General features: G+C 35.8%; 1 protein-coding gene across 11 annotated transcripts in view; it reads right to left on the bottom strand.

The window, feature by feature from the left end:
- Positions 1 to 23,179, bottom strand: part of LOC140169152 (polypyrimidine tract-binding protein 1-like) — a 296,067-nt gene that overhangs the window by 68,617 nt on the left and 204,271 nt on the right. For 9 of the 11 annotated variants that reach the window (XM_072192852.1, XM_072192736.1, XM_072192499.1 and 6 more), the window contains one exon: positions 22,468 to 22,575. The exons of the other annotated variants lie outside the window; for them this stretch is intronic. In XM_072192852.1, coding sequence (XP_072048953.1) covers positions 22,468 to 22,575 — 108 coding nt within the window. The remainder of the gene's footprint in view (positions 1 to 22,467; positions 22,576 to 23,179) is intronic. 11 annotated transcript variants of the gene reach the window in all.

Below are 23,179 nucleotides of genomic sequence, written 5' to 3'. Positions count from 1 at the left end.
TAGTTGGTCTAAATTACACCTGACAAGATGATTGAACAGTCTAATTTGATATTACTGCCCAGCAATTCCATGTAACCGAATGACAAGCCTAGGGTGGGGATGTGTTTGACTGGTATTCTGTAAAACGGATGACCATTCTAAAGAGTAATATCATTCCTATACATTGAGCATTGAGTGGATGGCAAGGAGCACATTCAATCAGTATGTACTGATACAATGCTATCTACTGAAGATAGCAATAAATGCTGTATTACAGTTACACATAATATTGTTAGCTAATCAGTATACAACATGTACTGATATAATGCTATCTACTGAAGATAGCAATAAATGTTGTGTTAGTGTTACATGTAATAATGGCTAGCTATGTTTGTCATAGTGCCATCTACAAAAGATAATTATCAATTTTTTACTGATACAATGCTATCTACTGAAGATAGCAATAAATGGTGTGTTACAGTTGCACATAATATTGTTAGCTATAATATTATAGTGCTATCTACAAAAGATAATTATCATTGTAATACATACACATTATACTGTGGTAGCTATATATGTCACTTTGTCCCAAGTGGATTCAGGTAGAACTGCTAGATATTTATAGCCTACGCTTCGTGCAATTAATATTTTTGAAGACCAACATGGACACCAAAAGATGATGGCTTGTGACCCGAGTACAATGCACCCAACATCAACGTGGACACCAAAAGATGATGGCTTGTGAACCGAACACAATGCACCCAACATCAATGTGCAGAGGAGTCATATTTGACATCAAAATGGCTGCATTTCAACTGGTCACAAAAAACATCATATTTGAAATTGAAATATTTCTACACTGGTCATCTTAATTTGATTTTAAACATCCCCGATGGTATTTATAAAGATAAAGGAGCCAGCGATCAGATGTACTATCCATCACCAGGCTTCAGCGGTTTGGATTTAATAAAAACCGCTACAACAGCGGACGACGGACTTATTGCTATTTAATTTCCAGACCTTCAACAAGAAAATACTATATCCAATAATGAAAAGTAATGAAACTATTTCATTCTATCGTCATGATATAACATATGGATTTTATATGCAGCGTCGAGCATGATTGACTTCTGGTGTAATAATCACCAACAACCCTCTCCGTCAATCTCTATATTCTTCCTTTTTTTACCGGTTTTGAAATATTGCCGTTTATTAAGCCAATGTAGAGATGGACTTGGATCTGGTTTCATGCCGGATCTAATATACCGGGATTTGCAGTTTTACATGTAATTGACCCCTGTGCTTTGATAATTAGTACATTGTGATCAGAGTCAAATTTTCACAAACTTTCAAAAAAAAAATTGTTATATTTTACAATTCATTATCTTTATTGAGTTGTCTGCCCTAAACTACAAATAATATTAATTGCATCATACACAACCCAAGGTAAAAGACTGTACAAAGTTAAGAAAATACTGAAAAAATGCATCCTTTTGGCACGGTTCTAGCCTAAGAGCAAAGTAAGTTGATATATACTTCTCCGGGCATAAGCTGCAAATATAAGAAACACACCAACCTATATATAGCATTGGCAAGTATTATTCTCTCGCGCATTAATCAACTGATATATCTCATTATCGTAACTGCTCCGTTAATCACATTCCAAGCTGATATCTTTTCCAGCAAACGTCTAACTCAAGTCGCACATCGATACGTAATCAACTTTTGGGCGCTGACTTAAGCTTAGAACGAGTTTTTTACCACCATCAAGCAGCCCTGATTCTAAGCCCATGAATCTTATCAGACAGATTGTGCTTGCCAACAAACATATGGAGCATCGCCATTAGGGTAGCTACAGAAATGAGTACGAGAGGAGCTTATGATGATAAATAGAGGACACGATCACATCAGTGGTGTAGCCAGGGGAGCAAGGGGCTGTCCCCTGTGAGAAGTCCCCCGGCCTTTTCAGTAATTTTCAGTCCATTTTGACCATTTTCATCCAAGTTTGCCCCCTGGTAATTTGCATCCCCCCCTCACTGAAAAAGTCCTGGCTAGGCCACTGGATCACATGTACTTAACAGATGAAAATATTAACTTACATGATACACTTTGACCAAAAAAAGCAAATGGGTCCAAACAAGTAGGGGAGGTGACTACACAACTACCCATTTTCTGTTAGAGCTATCCCCGGGAGCTATCCCTCCTGCTTTGAACTACACCAGGCACAAAAAGAAACTCGTCAGTTATATTCATCCTTGCTGTTCAATAACTTGATAATTTTGGATTATTCTAAAATATACATTTTGTTAATTGGACTTTGCTTTCTCATTTGACACCTTGTTCGTGAAAAACGAACAAGAATTGACCAAGATATGCCCCTCCAAAGCCTCAAACCCCAAAATCAAAAGTTGCATTTTCAACGATTTTCAATGGGATCGCATCGTTGTATTGCACACAAGCATCACGGGCCAATCAATAAAGCACACAGTGTAACAGTCACAATTGAATCGTTAAAAGTGCAACTTTTCATTTTGGGGTTTGAGAGTTTGGAGGCGCATATCTTTGTCAATTCTTGCTCAATGTTCACGAACAGGGTGTCAAATGAGAAAGAAAAGTCCAATTAACAAAATGTATATTTCAGAATATCCAAAATTATCAAGTTAATGAACAGCAAGGATGAATATAACTGACGAGTTTCTTTTTGTGCCTGGTGTATATCACAGAAAGAAAGTGATTTTGATTTAAATGTTTCATCATTGAAGTATATGTGGGGCATCACTTTCATGTGGATGTTAAGGGATGGCTTAAAACTTCAACCGATGGTTGACAGTTGAAGCATTTGCAAACTGGTGATTTAGCCTGGATTTATTGTTAGAACCAATAGAATCGCAGTTAAACTGTGGCCAGGGTGCCACCGTGTGACCTGGGGTTGGGTTTTGAATTCATCCCTGAGTGACAGTAGTCATCTTGTCACATTGTTTTCAAATATTTTCACTTTATCATGATCATTCGATTCAACGATATGATCATTTAAAATCTGCAACAGACATAGCTTGAATCGTTTTTCATAGCTTGAATCGTTTTTTAATTTAGTGAAGAAATATGAGCACTCTGAAGGTTGTTATCATGTGAATCTGAAATCACTGTGAAATCTGTCAAACTGGCTTCAGATTTATAGTCGGGTATAAAACAAAAATCCAGTCATGTGGAAATTAGCACATTGTAATTAAGTGCTATTTTTATTATATAGGTATTGGTATCTAACAGGAGTATCAAGTGTTAGATCCATTAAAACTTCAATAAGCTTATATGAACTTAAGGCAGGACAGAAGGGAGCATGACCTAGCAGTGTTTGCACTCAAAAATTAACACATAAGCAGAATAGTATGGGCTCTACAAAAGCGATCACATTTGGCTTGCTTGATGTAATGGGTGTCATTTCTGCTCCATGTGCATGATTTTTCTAGGGGGGGGGAGGAACGCACAAAACTAACTTTAAATGCAATTTTTCACTGACATAGTGCACATTAGTAACCATTGGTTACTGGTTCAAACCTGGGCTCATACACCTGTTCCAATTATGATATGCCAATAATTCCATACACTTTGTGTTGTGATCATTTCAATCAGTGGTTCGTAACAAAGGAAGTGTGAACCAGTTGACATAGCAACGGTCAATATTCACTGCAATTTGTATGTAAATGGGTTAAACTGGAAAAATATGGTTCCTATCACTTATTCACACAGGGTGGATAAATTATGTCATATTTTGATCATCCCCACCTCTAGGGAAAAGACAGCTTAAACATCCCATGCAGGATCTCTGATGTTAATAGGTAATGAAACCCATAACAATGCCTTCTGTCCATCACTTTATATGATGAGTTCTATTATCATAGAGGAAGGGAGGGTCTATCATCTATATTACTAATGTTGCTTCTGGCTTCTGTTAGCATAGTTTCCACAGTGAAGATCTCTGCTTCTATGACATTTTGTTTGTTTGTATTTGTCCTCATGGTATTTATACAAATAGGGGAAACATAACGCATGAACGTACAATTTTACAAGCAAAAAGAAATTTGATTACTGGTCAAACGCTTAACAACCAATCTGCAATAGGAAGCACTCAATATAATATAAAGGACAACATAATCTCCCACAGATTGAGGTATTCGGTTATTCCATTTGAAATCCTTACACCCCTATGGAAGGCATGTCACTTCACATCTCCCACACAGGGGGTGTAGATTTCAAATGGAGTCACCTTTCCAGGTAACCCCATTTGAAATTCACACTCCCTGTGAGGAAGGTCATGTTTTTCAAAGGGGGTATATGGATGTATGGATTTCAACTGGAATAGCCCAAACCAGTGATGTAGGGGCTAACAAAACATGGCATTGGTCTTTATGTATTAAATACTGAAATTCACACCCAAAAAGAAAAGACCTGGCTTATTCAGGATTCCAATGTTTGGAGGAATGTGACTCACAGTCTTGCCTCGTACTTTAAAACAGAATTTTTTTTTTTGCATTTTGCCAATTTTGAACTGTTTCCCTTCTTTTTTAAATTCATGAATGCTTCATTATACAAAAAGAAAATATATGCAGCATTGCTATTTTTGCGGTAGCAGCTTGGAATGCAAAACTGCAAATATAAATGTAGCACAAAAAATTTCACTTATATTTAAGTTAGTAGCCCATGCAAACGACAAGCATCCTGCAAACTAGATGATTCGCACTCAATTTGGTACCTATTCATAACACTTGTTAGCTTTGAATTAAAAACACAAATTTCATGTCTGAATTAAAGGAACGTATTGACCTGTCCAGCTTCAGGGATGCTGACCAATCTCACATTGTGCTTGAGAAATATCTAGACTAACTGACCCAACCACAAATTAGGGAATTTGAAATGTTAATTGAAACATAATGCAGCAAATAAGGGTTGTATTTAATCAACATTCTATTTGGGTACTTCGTTTTTCTTGAGCTAGGAATAATGCTTCAAAATAAAGTAGGCTATGTTGATTTTTTTTTATTTATTTATTTATTTATTCACTATCCTATTCCTTTGAGCCATATATGACATTCGTTTAAAAAAAATCCCAAATTTTTATTTGGCAAGCTGAATTGGTGATAAGCTTTAAAAAGCTTTAGAAAGCAACCTTTCACCTGCCCTAATTTGAATATCTAAATTAAGTTGATTATTAATATGTTGCGAAAATTATTTTAACATCCTCTGTAACCATAAACTACAAATGTCGAGCAGTAAACTACAAAACATGGGCTGAAATGACACTGAAATGCACATCGTATATATAATATCACTTTTGGATACTAGTATGACACAATTTGGTGTATAAAAACCTTTTTCAAATTCAAAAGTGAAAGGCATGCAACACAAAATGACTGGAATTTCAGGACCACATAATTTAACTGAACAATAATCCCCCTGTGGTAAAACCGTCCTTCTCTTCATGCTCCCGTACCTGTGCAAACAAATGCAGCATACTAAATTGTGAGAAACCAAATTGTCCGAGTCGGTCAAGCGACTCACAAAAACTCAATGAACGAGATATTTTTTCCATCATTTGGTCAAAAGCTTGCTGTTGTGGCAGCCTAGGGGTATGACCAACCGTATGCTAAATGCACTTCGGACTTCCAAGCATTTTTTTCCTTTCTTAACTTTCTTTTGATGCTTTCAACTACGCAAGACCTTTCATTTCCAATGCTTAGAGCATTTTGCATTGAATCAAGTATTCTTTATGCGAAGGTTGAGTAGTTACTTCTAAATGTCCTCTTACTGGGAGGATATATTAAGTATACCTGGATGATTTTGGACACATTTAATTGAAACTGCTAAACAAGTGCAATATGTCACCATACCTGCTCCCTCCTGAATCATTTTCGTTCTTTCAAATGACATTATTTTCATCGCTGTTAAATTTAACTGTCACATCTGTAATGAAATTAGTTTTAAACTTTGCCCTGCTTTTCAATGATTTTCATGAAGTGTGTGCTGTAAAATTAAGCTTGTTAAACAGTAAAGAATGACAGTTGTAAACCTAACACCAAGCTATTAATAGGGCGGCTTCTTCCTCAAGAGCTTTGGCAAAACACCCACTTGACTGTTTAACATGCAGACAACCACATGCTTGCAAAAAAAAGTACATTTCTCTGCCAGATTAGCCAATTTCTGATGTACAACATATTTCTCTATCTGAGGAAGCACAGTTTCCCACCAAATGATGCGAGTTTTCCAGGAAGGAACTTTCCAGGTACCTTATTTTTTCCAGGGATTTATTTTTCAAATTTTACTTCTGTTCTGTTTATCTTTCAAGGAATGAAGAATTCTTAAAAGGACTTTAAGAGATCTGTCCAGGACCAAAAAAATTGCAAAATTTTCTGAAGTCACATTAAAATGGTTGAAAAATCAGAAGAGTACCCTGAAACCATTTTCTTCTTCATTATAATTAGAATCAACATAATGAAGAAAACTGAGGGATTTGTCTACAGTTGTGTACGTTCATAGGGTTGTGTGTCTTTAAGATCGCATTCCCCCATCTTTGAAATTACATCCCCATTGGATTTTCTTTATGCCCTGGTATGCAGAATAAAGATTGTATGCAATTCCTTATGCCTGGGAATAGACACTTCTGATGTCTCTCTTGACATCAACACAAATGCAGTGTCTAGCATATTCTATATGCTTATTCATTGCAGGCGTTTTAATAATTTACTACATTATAAGTATTCTAAAAGTGCATAGAGAATAGTGTATTTTGGGAGTGGCAGACCTCTGTACATCCCTTTAAACTACTAAATTGACAATGTTTCACTTGATGTCTTGAAACCAGTTACCTTAAGGGTTATGTATGAGTTCTCTTGTTATCACCTGCTCTACAGACAGAATGATGTTTCTTGATTATTTTTCTTTTGTTTCAAAATTTAGATAACACCAGGCTAGATATCCGAGGGATTAATGTCACTGTGTCAGTCTAGTTATATGGGTTGGAGGTGGGTGGGGTATAGGCGACACAAAGTCATACATACATTACATCTGGAAAATGCTTGTATGCTTGTGTACCATTTTGTATAATATGGACAGCACAAAAACATTTCATGTACATTCAAGCAGGTGAATTTGTGAAGGATTTTGCTATATATAGTTAGTGGATGTGTGGGTAATGATGGAGTAGGGACAGGTTGAAGGGAAGGGGATATTCACCATGAACTGTGCGCACAAACTCACACGCCCTATACAAACTCACCCCATCTCCACACATTGGATTTACCTGCTCATGCATATATTCTACAGATTGCCAAAATTCCAACTTATGCCCACTACTTCCTGCACATTCAAAAAGTCCATTTCCGTTACAAAAACATTGGGTATAATTCCAATCATGCGCTGATGAACTCTAACAATTAAACTCATTTTCCAGAAGAATGATGGGCATTATAAATGTTTTCAAATTTACGCCAAAATTTATGTTGTGTCTACAGAATTGAGAGTACTTTTGTGTGTTAACCTCCAACATCATTGTTCAATACAAGGCAAACATTTATTCAAATTTCCACTTGTTATTTTGACTACTACTAGAAATGAGTGACCTCACAGGGTCTAGCCAAAATGTATATATTCTAGCCAACATGTAAATATTCCAAAGTTCTGCTTGAGTTTTTACTAAAGTAAATACATTTACTCCCATTCCCTTTTATATTCAGTTTTATTCATATCACTATGGACCACAATGGCCTCATCCCAATGGCATAGTTCAATAACCTCAATTAAACACTTGTAATGCAGAATTTGACCTCAAGTTGCAGAGTATGAATTTGTGTACCCAAATTTTCAAAGGTCATTTAAATAATGTACAAATGTATTGGGGTTAAAGAACTGTGCCCTGATAGATGAGCATGTTGTGGATCCGAGTGTTTTATTCATATGTAGGTGGCAACCCCCTAAAGATATGTATACCCAAGGCTTTCGATCAATTCCCAGGTTTTGTGCAAGAAGATTCTATCTATAATGAACTATTTCAAATCTAACTTTGATGACCATGCGTATATCGGGCAAAGCACTCACGTTTGTTGCATTTTGCGTAATTGGCAAGCGCTAATATGAATTTATGTGCGCATACGTACACACCTGGTGCACATGCACACTTGATAATTTCTGCATTCTATTTGTACACATGACACCTAGCAGCTATGGCCCACAAGAGCCTCATCCCAATGACATAGTCCAATAACCTCAATTACATAATCATAGTGCAAAATTTGACCTCAAGTTGCGGAATATGAGTTTTTGTACCCAAATCTTCAAAGGTCATTCAATGAATGTACAAATGTATTGGGGTTTAAGAACTGTTCCCCTGATAGATGAGCATGCTGTGGATCCTAGTGTATTGCAGATCTGACCATCATGCACTAAACCCTGAAATATAGATACCCCCTCCTCCAGCTGTTCTTGTCTTATATTAAAGTGATGAATTTGAGCCACATGCACAGTGGCGTAGCCAATGTGGGAGGGGTTGGGGGAAGCTGTGAAAAGTCTTGACCCCTCTTGCCCCCCCCCCCCTCCCCGTGGGATTGTGGCTGCTCTGATATTTAAGATTTTTAAGCCTTTTTGTTTTCCCCCCCCCCCCCTTAAATTTGTCTTGCCCCACTTTGCCCACCCACTGAAAGTGCTGGCTATGCTACTGGAGCCATATCCACATTTCTATTCTAATTTTTTTGTACCAAAAGTGCAACTGCAAGATGACTCCATCTCTTCATTAGTCATTCAACTGTTCATCACAATATGAAAGTGTGTCACTTTTGAATAAGAGCTATACTCAAAAAAGAAACAAAACGATTCCACACAAGCTGTTCACCTATCACCGAGTCAAACAACCTCATTACATGACAAAGTTCTATCACCTTCAATCATCAGTGCATTCATCAAAGTTGACCTCAAACAGCAGATGATTAGTTTTAATATATAGCACACATCAAAATCATCTTTCCATCTGCATCTATTTTGTATCAAAATTGACAACTTTGTCTTCGGCAGACCAGCTTATGATAGATCATAAACTTTCATCTGCAAAATGATGAATCACCCAAAACAAAGGCAGCCATAATAGTAATTAGTAAAACACAACACTCCTGCTCCTTGTTTTCTCTCTTTCATGCAATTAGTCTGCCATTTACAGTAGAGCGTGGCTGAGACCATGACTTTAGGGATCAGACACGTAAAAAGGGCAAAGAAGAAAAAAAAAACGCAAAGATGAGTTGCCATTTATTTGGCAGATGGTACCTATGTGGAGTGTTAACCATGTTCACACTTGCATCGTCTTGTCATTTGCTGTACAATATGTGTATTTTTTAGTTCAGGGGAATCAAAGCTATTCAAACCTGTAAGCCTTACAATGAGTTTTTGTAAAAAGTGCTGCTCAGTGGCATAGCCAGGACTTTTTCAGAAGAGCAAAGAGACAGGCAAAAAATAAGACTAAAAAAAAAAAAAAAAAAAAAAAAGGCCTAAAAATCTTAAAATCAGAGTGGCCAGCTTCTTCTGCTATACCTTCGGCAGCTATCTTCTGCTGGGGGACCAGCATTCCAAGGGGGCAGCTTCTTCTGCTATACCAACCGAATTTTAATCAGTATGATAGCAACATCATCATATTTCATCAACCATAAATTTTGTGTCTAACAACCCTACATGTATAGGCCTAAACGTTTCAAACAGGCATTGCAGAATAACAGCCGAGAGCCTGATGCCAACAATTCTGCGAAAAACAGACACCTTTATGCAATCAAGCCACCCAATTGGGTGTAAAATGAACTACCTGGCAACTGCAACGAGCTGTTACAAGCTTGGTCGTTGTGTTTCTACCACCTCCTTCCTCCATGTTCTCTAGCCCTCATCACATGAGCAACCATGCATGGCAACAACGCTAAACCCATTCAAGTTTAATGAAACCAGTCAAGCAGCTTGTATTTCTAATATCAAACTGGTAAAGATGATGATAGTACGATGATAATGATACTACCATGTGTTATTATTACTATGCATCACTACAGATCTCACTGTATACAGAAGCCTCCAATAAATTTCAGAATTTTTTTTTTTTCAAGATCTTGCTTATAATACAACCTGCTAATACAAGTAACGTTTTGTTTGTACTTTGTACATTTCACAATGAAAATATGAAAATTTGACATTTAGAAAAATTCTATGAAAAAATTGTCAAGTCTTATCAGCAAGCACACTCACCCTAACATCTGCATGTTAAAGGTTGGAATAACATCTTAGTAACCGATAGAAATTCTAAACCACATGTTTTAAAATTAAAACAAATATCAAGATTAAAATTTGATAGCATAAATTGGAAATTTTTATTTTTATGCAGATTTCCTTATGCCTAGTATCATCTCGTTATTATTCAATACGAAATATGCTATGGATAAAATCACCCAAGACACTGCCTTATTTATGTATTTTGGTAGACTTGAAGTTATATAAGCATGATGATGCTTGGGATGAACTCGTTCGGCAACATTGCCTCGTTCTGTTTGCATGCCAATGTCATGTGCGTGTCTATGTGCGAGTTTACAAATATCACTCACGCACACATGCTTCTCTGGTATCAAAACAACATAAACCGACAAACGTGAGGATACCTAAATTCACCTTTCTCAGTGCAATGTTGGTAAAAGTCTTTTGAATGACAATATCGTTATTGACGTAATTCCATTTCAACATTCTTTAATGTATCGCAATGAAAACACAATTTAATGATCTACAGCGCTAGCAGAACTAAATCAAATTGCTATGTTTAGAAACAAAATTAAAATAACCATCAAACCAACAACGTAATGTTGCTAAACCTGAACCAAAATTTAACAATTTATTATAAATTAATAGCAAAAACAATAAATGAACTTCGCAATTTGCTTTTTCACTGTTTCCCATCACTAATTTTGTACGAATAATTATATGCAGAAGCTGCAGACGAACACCACGTCTTGCACAGAGAAAAAATTATATTAATTTTGTTACTTTGTATTTTATGATACATTGAAATTATTTTTATTTTCATTTTTATTTTAATATTTTTATTATCAATATTATTACCATATTTTTATTTTTATTATCATTATTATTGTTTACGTATTATCAATATAATTATTATGAAAACACTCTCACAGCTTTAAGCTGAATTGGTGTGCAATTTACAGGCATATAAATACAATGTACATGAAACTGTACAACGTATACAGACAATATAATTTATAAGACTAAAACTAAGAGAAATGTCACACAACACACTATGACTAAATGTAAGCTTTTAATGCATCATATCACCACGAAGATGTAAAACATTTATGTTAGATTTGTATCTACTTCCATGATTTAATATTAAAATCTTCAAACCGGAAAACCGTATATACAAAATAATGCTATAAACCTGAAGTTACAAATATGTTAAATACATTAAAAGTCAATTTTCTTATAATATATATTAAAGCTCACATTTATTTTGGTTTTGTCGTTAGTGACATTTTACTGTGAAGCGGAACTTCCCATCTAATCAGCATTCCTGCTCAAAATCTCCCTAAATTGGCTTACAGTCAGAATCAACTCTGTTTCACTCCCATCTGTAAATTAGATTGTCCAAATTAAAGGGGGTTTCATTCACTTCTGCACTAACACAGGATCAAATTAGTCATACCCACATCACATAAAACACCTCAAGACCTGCTGAAATCTCAAAATGTTACTTTGGATTTAACTCTCCACATCATGGGAACAACTCTAGACCTGCTGAAATCTCGAAACTTGATGTGTATCAGAAGTTGGTAGGGTTCTTTGCTTTGAGGGAAGGGACATTTTCAGGGAAGGTCAACAGTGCTCTTTTTTTTGGGGGGGGGCAGATTTCTACTCATCACATTTTCTTAGTTCTTAAAGTTTAAGATTTTTTTTAAAGGCACAAGGTTTTAATTTTCAATTATTAATTATACTAATTACTTTTTGTTCAGCATCATAGTTAGGATGATCAAAGTAAGAAAGTAGCAAATAATTAAATATTTTCAATTTTTGGTACAGCCTAATAATTCATCCCAAAATTTGCATCATACAATATGAAAATAAAGGAGGTAAAACATCCTGAAGTCATGCTTTATTTCTGTCAAATCACACAGAAAACCATCACTTGGTTTTTGATGGAATATCATCCAGTTATTGAAATCTCGAGATATCACACTTGTGTGAACATTGATTAAATTGAGAAAAAGGCACTTCTAAACAGATTTCGCAATTGAAAACAAACACCAAAGTACTTTGAAATTCTAATTGACAATATTAGCATCCAAGTAGCATCCCAGTTGTACTTTATATATTTTTATGTGTGGCGGTGCAAATATAATTTTACAAATTAATTTTGAAAGGCCAAGGCTATGTATGATAGTTTAATATGGTTGAAGGGAATCCATCATCGATATTGAATACAAATGAAAAATTGATCACATCTTTTCTTTTAAAACATGACTGTACTCCCTATTCCAGAAAAAATACAACATACATTTTTTGGAATTAAAAAAAATATTATCTTCTTTTGCCAAATGAAACATAGTATTTCACCCCACAGCAGCTGAAAGAAGTATCCCAGCAAGCATTGCAGTATAGCTGCATGCTCCATAGTAAATGTATACAAAATATAAACAAGGGCCTCTTAGATATTGAGAGCTATGGATAGTTTCACAATACTTTAGGGGTCATATTTTTGCAAGCAACAGTCTTAACCTCCCATGATTGAAGCCACTATTGAAAGTTGAAGTGAGGGATTTTGTGTACATTTTCTATGGCACATACAGTTCTATGAATGGTACTGCAAAGCATAATGGGATACTCCCTTCAGCTGCTGTGATTTCACCCATAGAGATTGTGCATGTAGGGATGAGATCAATGAGGAAATCTTCTAAAGATACTCAGGTGCTGGTAAAAAGACAGCAACATGATGATAGACTGTCATTTCCATTTTGCGGATGTGGTGTGTGTCAAAGGATGTTTACTGTCATTGTGGATCAAGTATAAATTTACAAAGCACCTAGCCAGGATGGATTGAATTATTTGTAAACATTGAATTGGCCAGAAAATGTGTTGGTCTACATTATGACAACCCCGAAATGATGAAGATGTTAAAGCTCTTATTTTAATTTTAGCCCATATTTCTGCCTTATTTAGCCTAATGAAAGCATGTTTCAACTGTGGTTACTGCATGTGGCATACAATTACTATTATCTATTCCATTGATGACACCTCTGTCACTTGCAAATAGGTTAGGTGGTTTGTTGAGGCAGGTGCCCTGTTCAATCCTTAGCAAAACAAGATTATATTGAATTTATTTGCTCTATTCCATTCACACCCATGAACCTCCAATCACAGGGAATAGGATCTAATAGTTGATAAAATTTTAAAAATTGCTAAAAAAAAGTCCCTCTGCCCCATCACATGTCCAAATATTTGCCCCATTAATGGCACTAATGTCAAGATTGTTTTATGATTTCTGCTGAATGGCAGCGTCTAATTATTTAATTCACTCTCAAAAATTTTTTTAAAAAGCATCTACTTTTTATTTAAAAAGATTAAATTTTAGTAACAACATTCTTCAAATTCTTTCCTGAAACATTGACGATTCTAACCCACTTTCACACCTACATCTATTTTTAACCCAAACACTTTGTCAACGCAAAAGGCAGAAGAATTCAACTTTAATCCACATTGACATAAGTAGGTTTCAGAATAAGCAATCATGTTGTGTAATAATGTTAACTAGTCATCTGTGACAAGACAGGTCTGAAAAACTCATCAAAATTTACTTTTTTGATCTAGCGTACTTTCTGCATACATATACTGACCCTAATTCTTTCATAATTTTCATCAAATAGATCCTATCATTAAGGGTTCTAAAATGAGCGTTTATTGAGTTTCGACAGTATTTTTTGTGGGACATGAGAGCACCTCGGACCTATCGAATTGCATTCTGAATACGAAGCATGTCTTTTTGATATCAAATAATTTTCATTTTTTGAAAATCACAATATTATACAAATTTTATGACAAATTATAAAAATTTGATATTTTTCTAATTTTTGATATATAACAGTCCTCGAAAGTAAATTATATAAATCTAATGATATATTCTTAAAGTGTATGTAGCAGGGAGGAAAAGCCGACGGTCAATTGAAAATTTTGACCTTTCATATTGAAGATATGGTGTTTTTTCCCAAAAAGACCTAATTTTTTTTGGTGTTTTGGGAAAAAATCCATATCTTCAATAATGAAAAGGTCAAAATTTTCAATTGATCGTCGGCTTTTCATCCCACCTACATATTACGTTAAGTATAAATCATCAGATTTATAAAGTTTACTTCAAGTACTGTTAAATATTAAAAATATCAATTTTTAATGATTTGCCATAAAATGTGTATTAAATTGCGAATTTCAAAAATCAAAATTATTTGATATCAGAATGACATTCTTCGTATTCAGAATGCAACCGATATGTCCGATGTGCTCTAATGTCCCAAAATAAATACTGTCCAAATGTTCATACCCCACCCCTTAATCTAACCCAATGTAATCCTATATTTGTAATGGACTTGGAATGTGAGATATTATAGAAACACTTGACAGTAACTCTGGTACCAGGGGAGGTCCACTCTCAATACTTTTGGTGGCCACTGGCAAAAGCCTGCCCCCTCCCAATATTTAACTTGGACCAGGCCCCATTGGTCAAATGTGCTAAGTCATAAAATAAGACAGTTGCAGAGACTAACCTCCATCCCTATTTTAGAAAAACTGTTGAACAAGATGGCAATTCTGCTCAGGAGGCTGAGAGTTCAAGATTTGGCAGTTGCAATTGCTTCCTTGATCAAAATGCTGTTCATCTAATATGCCTCCATCTACCAAAGTGTAACGGGGATCTGTTCATAGCCACAGAATTGTAGATCTTCACAAGCACAAGGACAGATTGTTCAAAGGTGTCAGTACTAGTATTAAATGTGAAGCAACTTCTGTACATATCACTGACACCTTTCTTCTGGATTTATAATTATATTTCATTTTTCGATCAACTGCACTGCAAATACCATGATCATGTGAGGCTTACAACTTTAAAAGTCAAATCACAAAGTCAATTAAATAGTAATAAAACATTTTTGTCAATAATCTTGAATACTTATTAGTTCCAATTCAGGCACATTATTCTGTCAAGACCACTCATTTCGTTAATTTCATATGTCATCTACATATTAGTAACCAAAATTGTAATAACAAAAACTCATCAAATGCTAATTATTTCTAACTGTAAATCTCATTACTTGCCTCGCTGATGCTAGTCACGCTATGAGCGAAAAAACATTTGTCAGGAAATCCATGTAGCAAAACTTTATTAACGTAGGCCTATTTATAGTAATGTTTTTCTAACACCTCAAAATAAGTCAGAGATGCCATCAGTAAATTATGCTCCTGGAACAGTAGCAAGCCATTAAGTTAAATTCAATCCTAACCCTAACTGCAAGTTAGAAGCTTGGTTATTCAGTAGATCTATTAAAACCCTGTAATTTGTCCTAGTTTAGAGGGGAAACAGGGCTAAAAGTGACTGGTTTAACCTAAACTTTCATTCTTTCCATCCTGATTTTTTTAACTAAACCCCCCCCCCTTTTCCCGGTTATCCCTGCATGAACACTTATTCTTATCATAGCAATGGCAGAAAGGATAATGGTGGGCTAAATGCTCCGAGAGCAAAAGTTGCTGACATTGTCTCTGACATGCAAGGTAAGACTGTTTCTCAACTGTTTCTCATTAGGGAAGATCCTGAAACACCATTTTCATTTGGGAAAAGATACTGCGGAATTTATCACAGTACTTGTTGACACAAGGACAGAAATAGCAGACTGCACAAGCTTTAAGTCATTTTGTTTTAAGAAAAATGATACATTCTACTTCAATTTCGTGAGCGTTTTTCTTTTAAGAATTAGGTTACAGTGTTTTGACCTTGTTGTAATTATGTTTACATAGATTGGTATGCAAGTGCAAGATTGGAGTCTGGCTAAAAACTTTTTAAATAATAGATGATCTCCTTCCCCTTCTAAATTTCTATTATTAAAACTTTGTGCTTGACTTCACTGACATTTCTTTCCTTCTTTTTTTAAAGAAAAACACATAACATTCTGATTACTTAGGTGGGTCAGAGAGAAGCGTGAACTTTTACGGTGTTTGCACTCACATATTGAGACAAATAAAGCTGACATACAAGAACAATGGTATGGGTTATGTAAAAGAGATCCCAAGGCTTGAAATAAGGGGTGTCATTGTGGGAGGGGGAAATGCCAAAACCTTTTGCTTTTATATTATTGACCGTAACTCAAGAACCGCAAGACCTATGAAAATATAAATGCAATGTTCTTGACTCATTTCCTACAAATGTAATAATTGGAGGAGCACAATGCAGTTCTTTTAGCTAAATGACTAAAACTAAAAATATATGGCTCATGTCATCTCGCAAACTTAGCCCTAGCCATACCAAACATCAATAAACACACTTCACAAAGCATATGCACAGGCATGTATCCCACGTGATGCGATTGCGTCATCATGCGAACAGTGACCAGAAAGCTTGGCTGGCAAAGGCCAAGGCACGTGTCTGGCACCCAATGGGTCGGTGGTTCAAAACCGCACCAGAGGAAAAAAGTTTTCTTTCCTTCGTCTTCCTTTCTTCTTTCCTTCCCCCTCGTCAAAAAAGTAGCTAGGGGCGTTAAGCTGAAACAATATTTCACTCGCATTTCAAAATTTAGCCTTGCCGTTATTATGCATCAGAACTTAAGCACTGGATTCCTCTACAGTTAAGATTTAAAGACAGTTCAGATTTGTGTAACATACCAATTATCTGGAGGCCAATATGCTGACTTGAGCAGACTCAAATTAAAGTCTTTGGTATCAATTTTAACTAGTTCCTTTTGTGTGCACTGTTCTACATTCAACTTGCCGTTTATTGCCTTGCTTGCCTTGCACTAGATTTCAGAGATAAAATGTTTACAATAAACCCTGGAAGTTACTGTAAAGCTGAATCTACATGGACTAAATGATTCTTAGACTGAACTATATCCAATGTAGTAGCCAGGGGCACCCCCTTGTTAATCCGCATAAAAAAAGTTTTCTGTAAAAAACATTTGAAATTCACAAGAAGTCCATTTTCTTCCACGTTAAGAACATTGAAATTGGCCCTTTTTGAAGGGAAAAAATCAAATAGGTCCTCTTTTGAGCTCAATACACTCCCACCAAAAAAAAAGGAATAAATCCTGGCTATGGACCCGACTATACATGTATCTGATCAGAATGCAAGGGTGTGGGGGAGTAGTTTTCACTTTTGCCACCTGATTTCAAAAATGCCACATTCTTCCTGGTCAACAATCTACTAACTTAACACCTTGCTAAAGCCCTCTGAGATTTGACATATATGACTGCAATGGCACTCGCATCATTTATTATTTACTTGCGCTAGAAAATGGCCAGCTACAACATAATTATTTCATTTTCACAAAGCCCTGCAACATCATCTCACAGTCCTTGTGCTACGTTCCCCCATTGGCGTGGATCTCATAGGAGACTATGAAGCCACAAGGTGTTGAGTCTTAAGAGATGAGACTGTTGTCATCCAGGTGTACAGCCAGGGTGACAAACCCGGGTTAGCATCACTGGCCTTTCACCACGCATCAGTGAATATACACGCTCCCTTGTCTGTAAAAATTCCCCACATAAATATTGTACAAGTGGTCATTTTTGTGTGCGCAATTTTTTCGCAATTTACCGATCTTCTTAAATTCACGATTTTGTGTTCTTGTATATAGATGTATGCATAAAAGAACATTCGTGCATTTTAATTTGTTGATGAGGTCTAGCTCAAAATTCACAAAATGTTGACTACATTCAACAGAGTGAAATGCATTCAAATGAACACTTTCACTAGATCCACAACATGCTCATCTATCAGGACAAAGTTCTTTAACCCCAATACATTTGTACATTCATTGAATGACCTTTGAAAATTTGGGTACAAAAACTCAATACTCTGTAACTTGAGGTCAAATTTTGCACTATGATTGTTTAATAGAGGTTATTGAACTATGCCATTGGGATGAGGCTATTGTGGTCCATAGTGTTTATATAAAAGATTTGGTTCAGTAGTTCATGAAATAGGCTTTAAAATTTTGTCCACAAAAATCTAAAAATTTGGCAATGTGTGTGAAACTTACGAGTCTCAAGCTAATGCTATCAATTAATTATTCACATTTCGAGGTGGCATGAGTTACTATACTAAAATGCAGAAAACCTTAGACGAGTAGCGTATTGTAAGGATACATCGGCGTATATACTGCGTTACGCACTTGTCTCTGATTGGCTGCTAAGGCGATATATTGTTGCTGAGTGGAAATTTATGAATGAACTGTGCGCCGTACGCGTTGTTAGCGCCGAATTTGCAACATCACGGTAGTCGCGCTCGTAAAAGGTTTGCTGCATTTTAGTATATAATATTTATCTTTATTTGCATGAGTAGGAATCAAGAGTCTGAAAGTAGCTATGAATTAGGCATGGGTATCACACGGACTAGGTAATATGATGTATGATGGCTGCTATAAGGCCTCAAGATTGATCATCTATGGTCGAGACACTTGTCTCATTCCCAGGAATAATGATTTGCGTGCTACCCGTGTGGTTTCAACATTAATTCCTAAGCGCCATCTCAAAACCACTGAACCAATACTAGGCTTGTTTGTACTCATTTTAATGCATTTTTCATGTTGATTCCAAAGATGGTCAAAAAATTGTACAATTCTGACATTTTCAAAATTTAAAGTCTGCAGTCTACATCCGTATGGAGTAGGGTTAACGATTAACATGGACCATATCAGCATGTACCAAGTCTTAAATTTCTGAATTCTTTTTCTCACATCTTCAAGAAAGGCAAGCACAAGCCTTTTAGAGCCTCAATTTTGGTTTGGTCATTAAGCAGCACACAAACAATTTAAGGATTGCACAGTGGTTAACAATCAAAACAAATTTTCACTTGGGATAATGTGCCCCTTTTAATGCATTTCCTGATCCTCACTTTGGGCAAGTCGTACTCCTATCAGGACACAAACATATTTAAGCACAAAATGAACTTATTTTCACTAAGGTTAAAATGCTAAGTGGCCACTTGCTTTTTAAATGCATTTCTTGTTCTGTAGGACCTGTTTTGAAGTTGAAGGTTGTTTCATGGTCTAAATCTACAGTGTAAACTATGCAATATGACACAAAGATACTCAGACACATCGATTCATCAGTATCAGTCAAGTGTGCCGAATCCACAATATCAATAGGCCTACCTGCGTGTGCAATTTGCTGCATTAATAGGCTTTCATTTCAAATGACAACTTCCTATATCAATCTTATTTCTGCCATATAAAAAAGCGGTTGTCTATCCTGTCATTTATTTTATGTGAAAATTGAAACATTGTGAACTTTGCGATGAGTTTTGCAATAACAAGCATTGATTTTAGATAAGCTTAACAGTTATTTAACTTGTTGAATAAAATTTTGTGCATAAAATCTTACAAAAATTGTTACACTCATACATGTACGCGCCAACATGCACACATACACCCCACTAACACCCCCACACACAAACAAAACCAATCAAACAAAAAAATGCACAATTGGTATGTGTATCAGTCATACCAAGATGTGACACGAGTTTTCATTGCCACATTTGAACTATAACAGTTTTCATTACTTACTCAGAATCAGAAAGACGTTTATACAATGCATAAGTACGGACTTTTCAGGACACAAGCACAAATTGACTCAATTACACAAGCAAGTAGCAACAAACTAAATATTGCATTACAAATGTTAGTTCATACACTACACAGTAAGGAACACAAGTACAGAAAGGCGGTCTCTATCAATGCTAAAACTATACACACATAATACACATTATAAATTTAAACAAAACTTGCATAGATAATGTAACAATTAACGTCATGACAACACAAATTATATAATGCAATCAAACAATTAATATGATGTATCAACCGAAATTGTTTGGTAATTGTAGGACTTGATTTATGTTGGTGCACAGATCATGGAGAGTCCAAGATCTGTGGTGGAAGCTAAGAAGCCATTTAGCTCTTGGTATTCATTTAGCTCTTGGTATTCATGTAAATCCTCACTCATGATACATTCTATTGGGGGGGGGGGGGTTGAGGGAAGTTTGGTTCAACATGAGGTTATGAAAATTGATGTGAATGAACATCGGAAAGTAGCAAACAATGATTATTGGGGATTTGCTGACTTAGCTCTAGTATGTTCCCTATGCTGTGACTGCACAACTGTGGCATAACTAGGGGGGCAAAGGGGGACAGCTTCCTAACCCCTCCTGTGAAACCTTTATCAGTCCATGTTCATTGATATTGAATATAATTTGCACCATTAGGCATTTGTCAAAAAATGACAGTTTGTTAAATAATGTGCTTTATGTGTCACATCCACAGTGCTGAAAAGAATTGGATAGAAATCTATTTCAAGGAACAACATTCTATATTTACACATTTATCAAACTTTCAAAAAAGAGATCATTCACCACTGTACGACATGGTCCAACAAAATAGGAAGAATGTTTTCCTTGTTGAGCTCTAAACTGAGATCTCGATCACATTCTTGACACATACATACTTGTTCCACACCTGGTTGGAACTTGCAAATAAAATACATCATCACTGGTGACTTTCCGAAGTGGTCAATCATTGGACAAACCATTGACAAACACCTAACACATACATATTAATAGAAACATTACTTCACAAGTTCACATTTAGTTCCAGCACACACTCTGCAACAAGGTCTGTATTTCCGGAATGTATCCCTTTTATTCTATATATACCACTGTTTCCACCCCCCCCCCCACTGATCTTTCAGTGTGTTTCTACTCAGCAAACGAATTCGAGTGAATTCGGGTGATGCGAGGAATATGCGGTAACAGCCCCTGCAGAAACAGATCAGGTGGGGGTGAATGCGTGGTGAGTGAATTCGTCAACCTATAACATTGTGTATCCCATCCTATTTTGCGAACTTGTAGCAATCTCTAGTGCTTTTAGTTCTCTTGGATGTGTCACCATTACTGGTGGTTCAATTTTCCTTGGTACAATCTTAGTTTTTTGGAATCAAAAATTTTTTTTATGTAGAATTCAAAAATAGCTTATTTCACAAGTGGTGTCTTAGTGTTTAGGGGCAAATTTTGGATCAAAAGTTAAAAAAGGTATATTTTCCATATAACTTGAGAACAGTACATCACAGGTAATTTTTGAATCCTTAGGATGAGAGGAAGTATGGTTTCAACCAAAATTTACCCCTGTTACCCTTTAAATCCAAAATCCAACAATAAAACACCAGTGAATGCCACTTGTAAGATGACACCAACCATATTTGAAATTCTCATTTAATCATGTTCCAAGAAAAACCTTGGTGCCAAGATTACAGTTCCAACTGCACTCGAGAGTATATGTGAACAGGGTAGAAAACAAAATTAACATCTACTGCTGGAAAAGAAACAAGTTTTGCATATATACATCAAACTAATACTAGCATAAATATTGATGAAATGATTAAAAACTTGACATGAAATAGTTTAATAAACACACATGAATACACAAATGAAGCATGCACAAAGCAAAAATGGCAGCATAAATGGTGCTATAATAAAATAAAAAAATAAAATAATATCTAGAAACATTGTTACCATGGTTACAAAATTAAGGAAAGACATGCCCAAATATGGAATGTAATATAAGGAAAAAGTATCAAACAGGCAATACAGGTAGTGTGACGATTACAATGAAATAAATTCAGCCATGATGCAATTTGATTTGATTAAAACAATGTGGCAGAAAAGATATAAACCAGTGACAAGGGATGTTATGATAGGCCAAAGGTCAAAGTTCAAAAGGTCAGTTAACAAGTTCTAAAAAGATAGAAGTTTTTTTTTAGAAACAGCAAAGTAGTGCGAGCACACAGTTTACAAACTACATTGTTTTCAGAAAGTGTTTTTGTTGAAAAAATATTGGTGAAATGTTTTGGCAGATGTGAATGGGGCTGGGACTTTTTTTAATTTGTAATTTTTCTCGTTTTGGTATCGTTTTATCATTTTTGATATTTTGGTTTGGGCAAGCCTTCCCTGCTTGAGTACCAAGCAGTCACATGACCAAGAAGTCACATGACCAAAAAGTCACATGTTCATGCTATCCTCCTCCTCCACTGGATGTCATCCTCCTGGCCATATGACTGCTGTGTGTGGTGATATGATGCAACAAGCGAGGCCAATGTTAAAGCTTGACCCCTCTAGTTTATTATAAACAAAAAAAATATGGTAGTTTATAACAAAAAAAATAATAAACCCATTACCTTTTTTGCGTCGTTTGAGTTAGGCGAATCACCTCCCGTAGGTATTGAGGATAAAGAATTAGTGGCAGTACCGTTGGGCGTTTGCGTAAGCAGCTCTTCGGAACCCCTCTGTGTACGTGTGTTCATTGGTGATATCGGTTGGGTGTTGGGAACGGACGGAGTAGTAGTGACCGAGAGAACAGGAGAGAAACAAAAGAGAAACAGAAAAAAATGCGCAAGTCAGAGGAGAAAATGGTGGACAGTAGTAAGAGAAACAGTTTATATAAACATGCAGAAAAATAGACACCAGCGGGAAGAGATCCTGCTAGCTGGCCCCCAACCTAAATGATTTTGTGATTACATGAGGTTGATGCTTCAACCTCCCCTACACCCTAATGGTACTTCCCAAATGATAATAGCAATGGTTACATGTAATACTACAGCATTTCGGTGTGGAATATTCCACTAGCAATAAAATAGGTATGAAAAATCAAGCATTTAATAATAAGTGGGTCGGGGGGCAATCCTACCAAAAAAATTAATAAATACAAAAAAATTGTGCATGAATCATTCAACACATGCGTAATGATTGTTAAAAAAAATAAGCTTCATGATGTGAAATTGGTGTGTATAAGCGACAAACACAAAAAAATTGTAACACATGTTAGGCGTAAAGTGAACTGACCCATGACATTGTTAAATTGATCAAACATTTACGAAAAGCAAAATCAAT

This window comes from Amphiura filiformis, chromosome 1 (genome assembly GCF_039555335.1).
Source record: "Amphiura filiformis chromosome 1, Afil_fr2py, whole genome shotgun sequence".
Classification (NCBI taxonomy): Eukaryota; Metazoa; Echinodermata; class Ophiuroidea; order Amphilepidida; family Amphiuridae; genus Amphiura; species Amphiura filiformis.
Note: the sequence above shows the minus strand (reverse complement) of the source record. Positions and strands in the feature narration are given on the sequence as shown.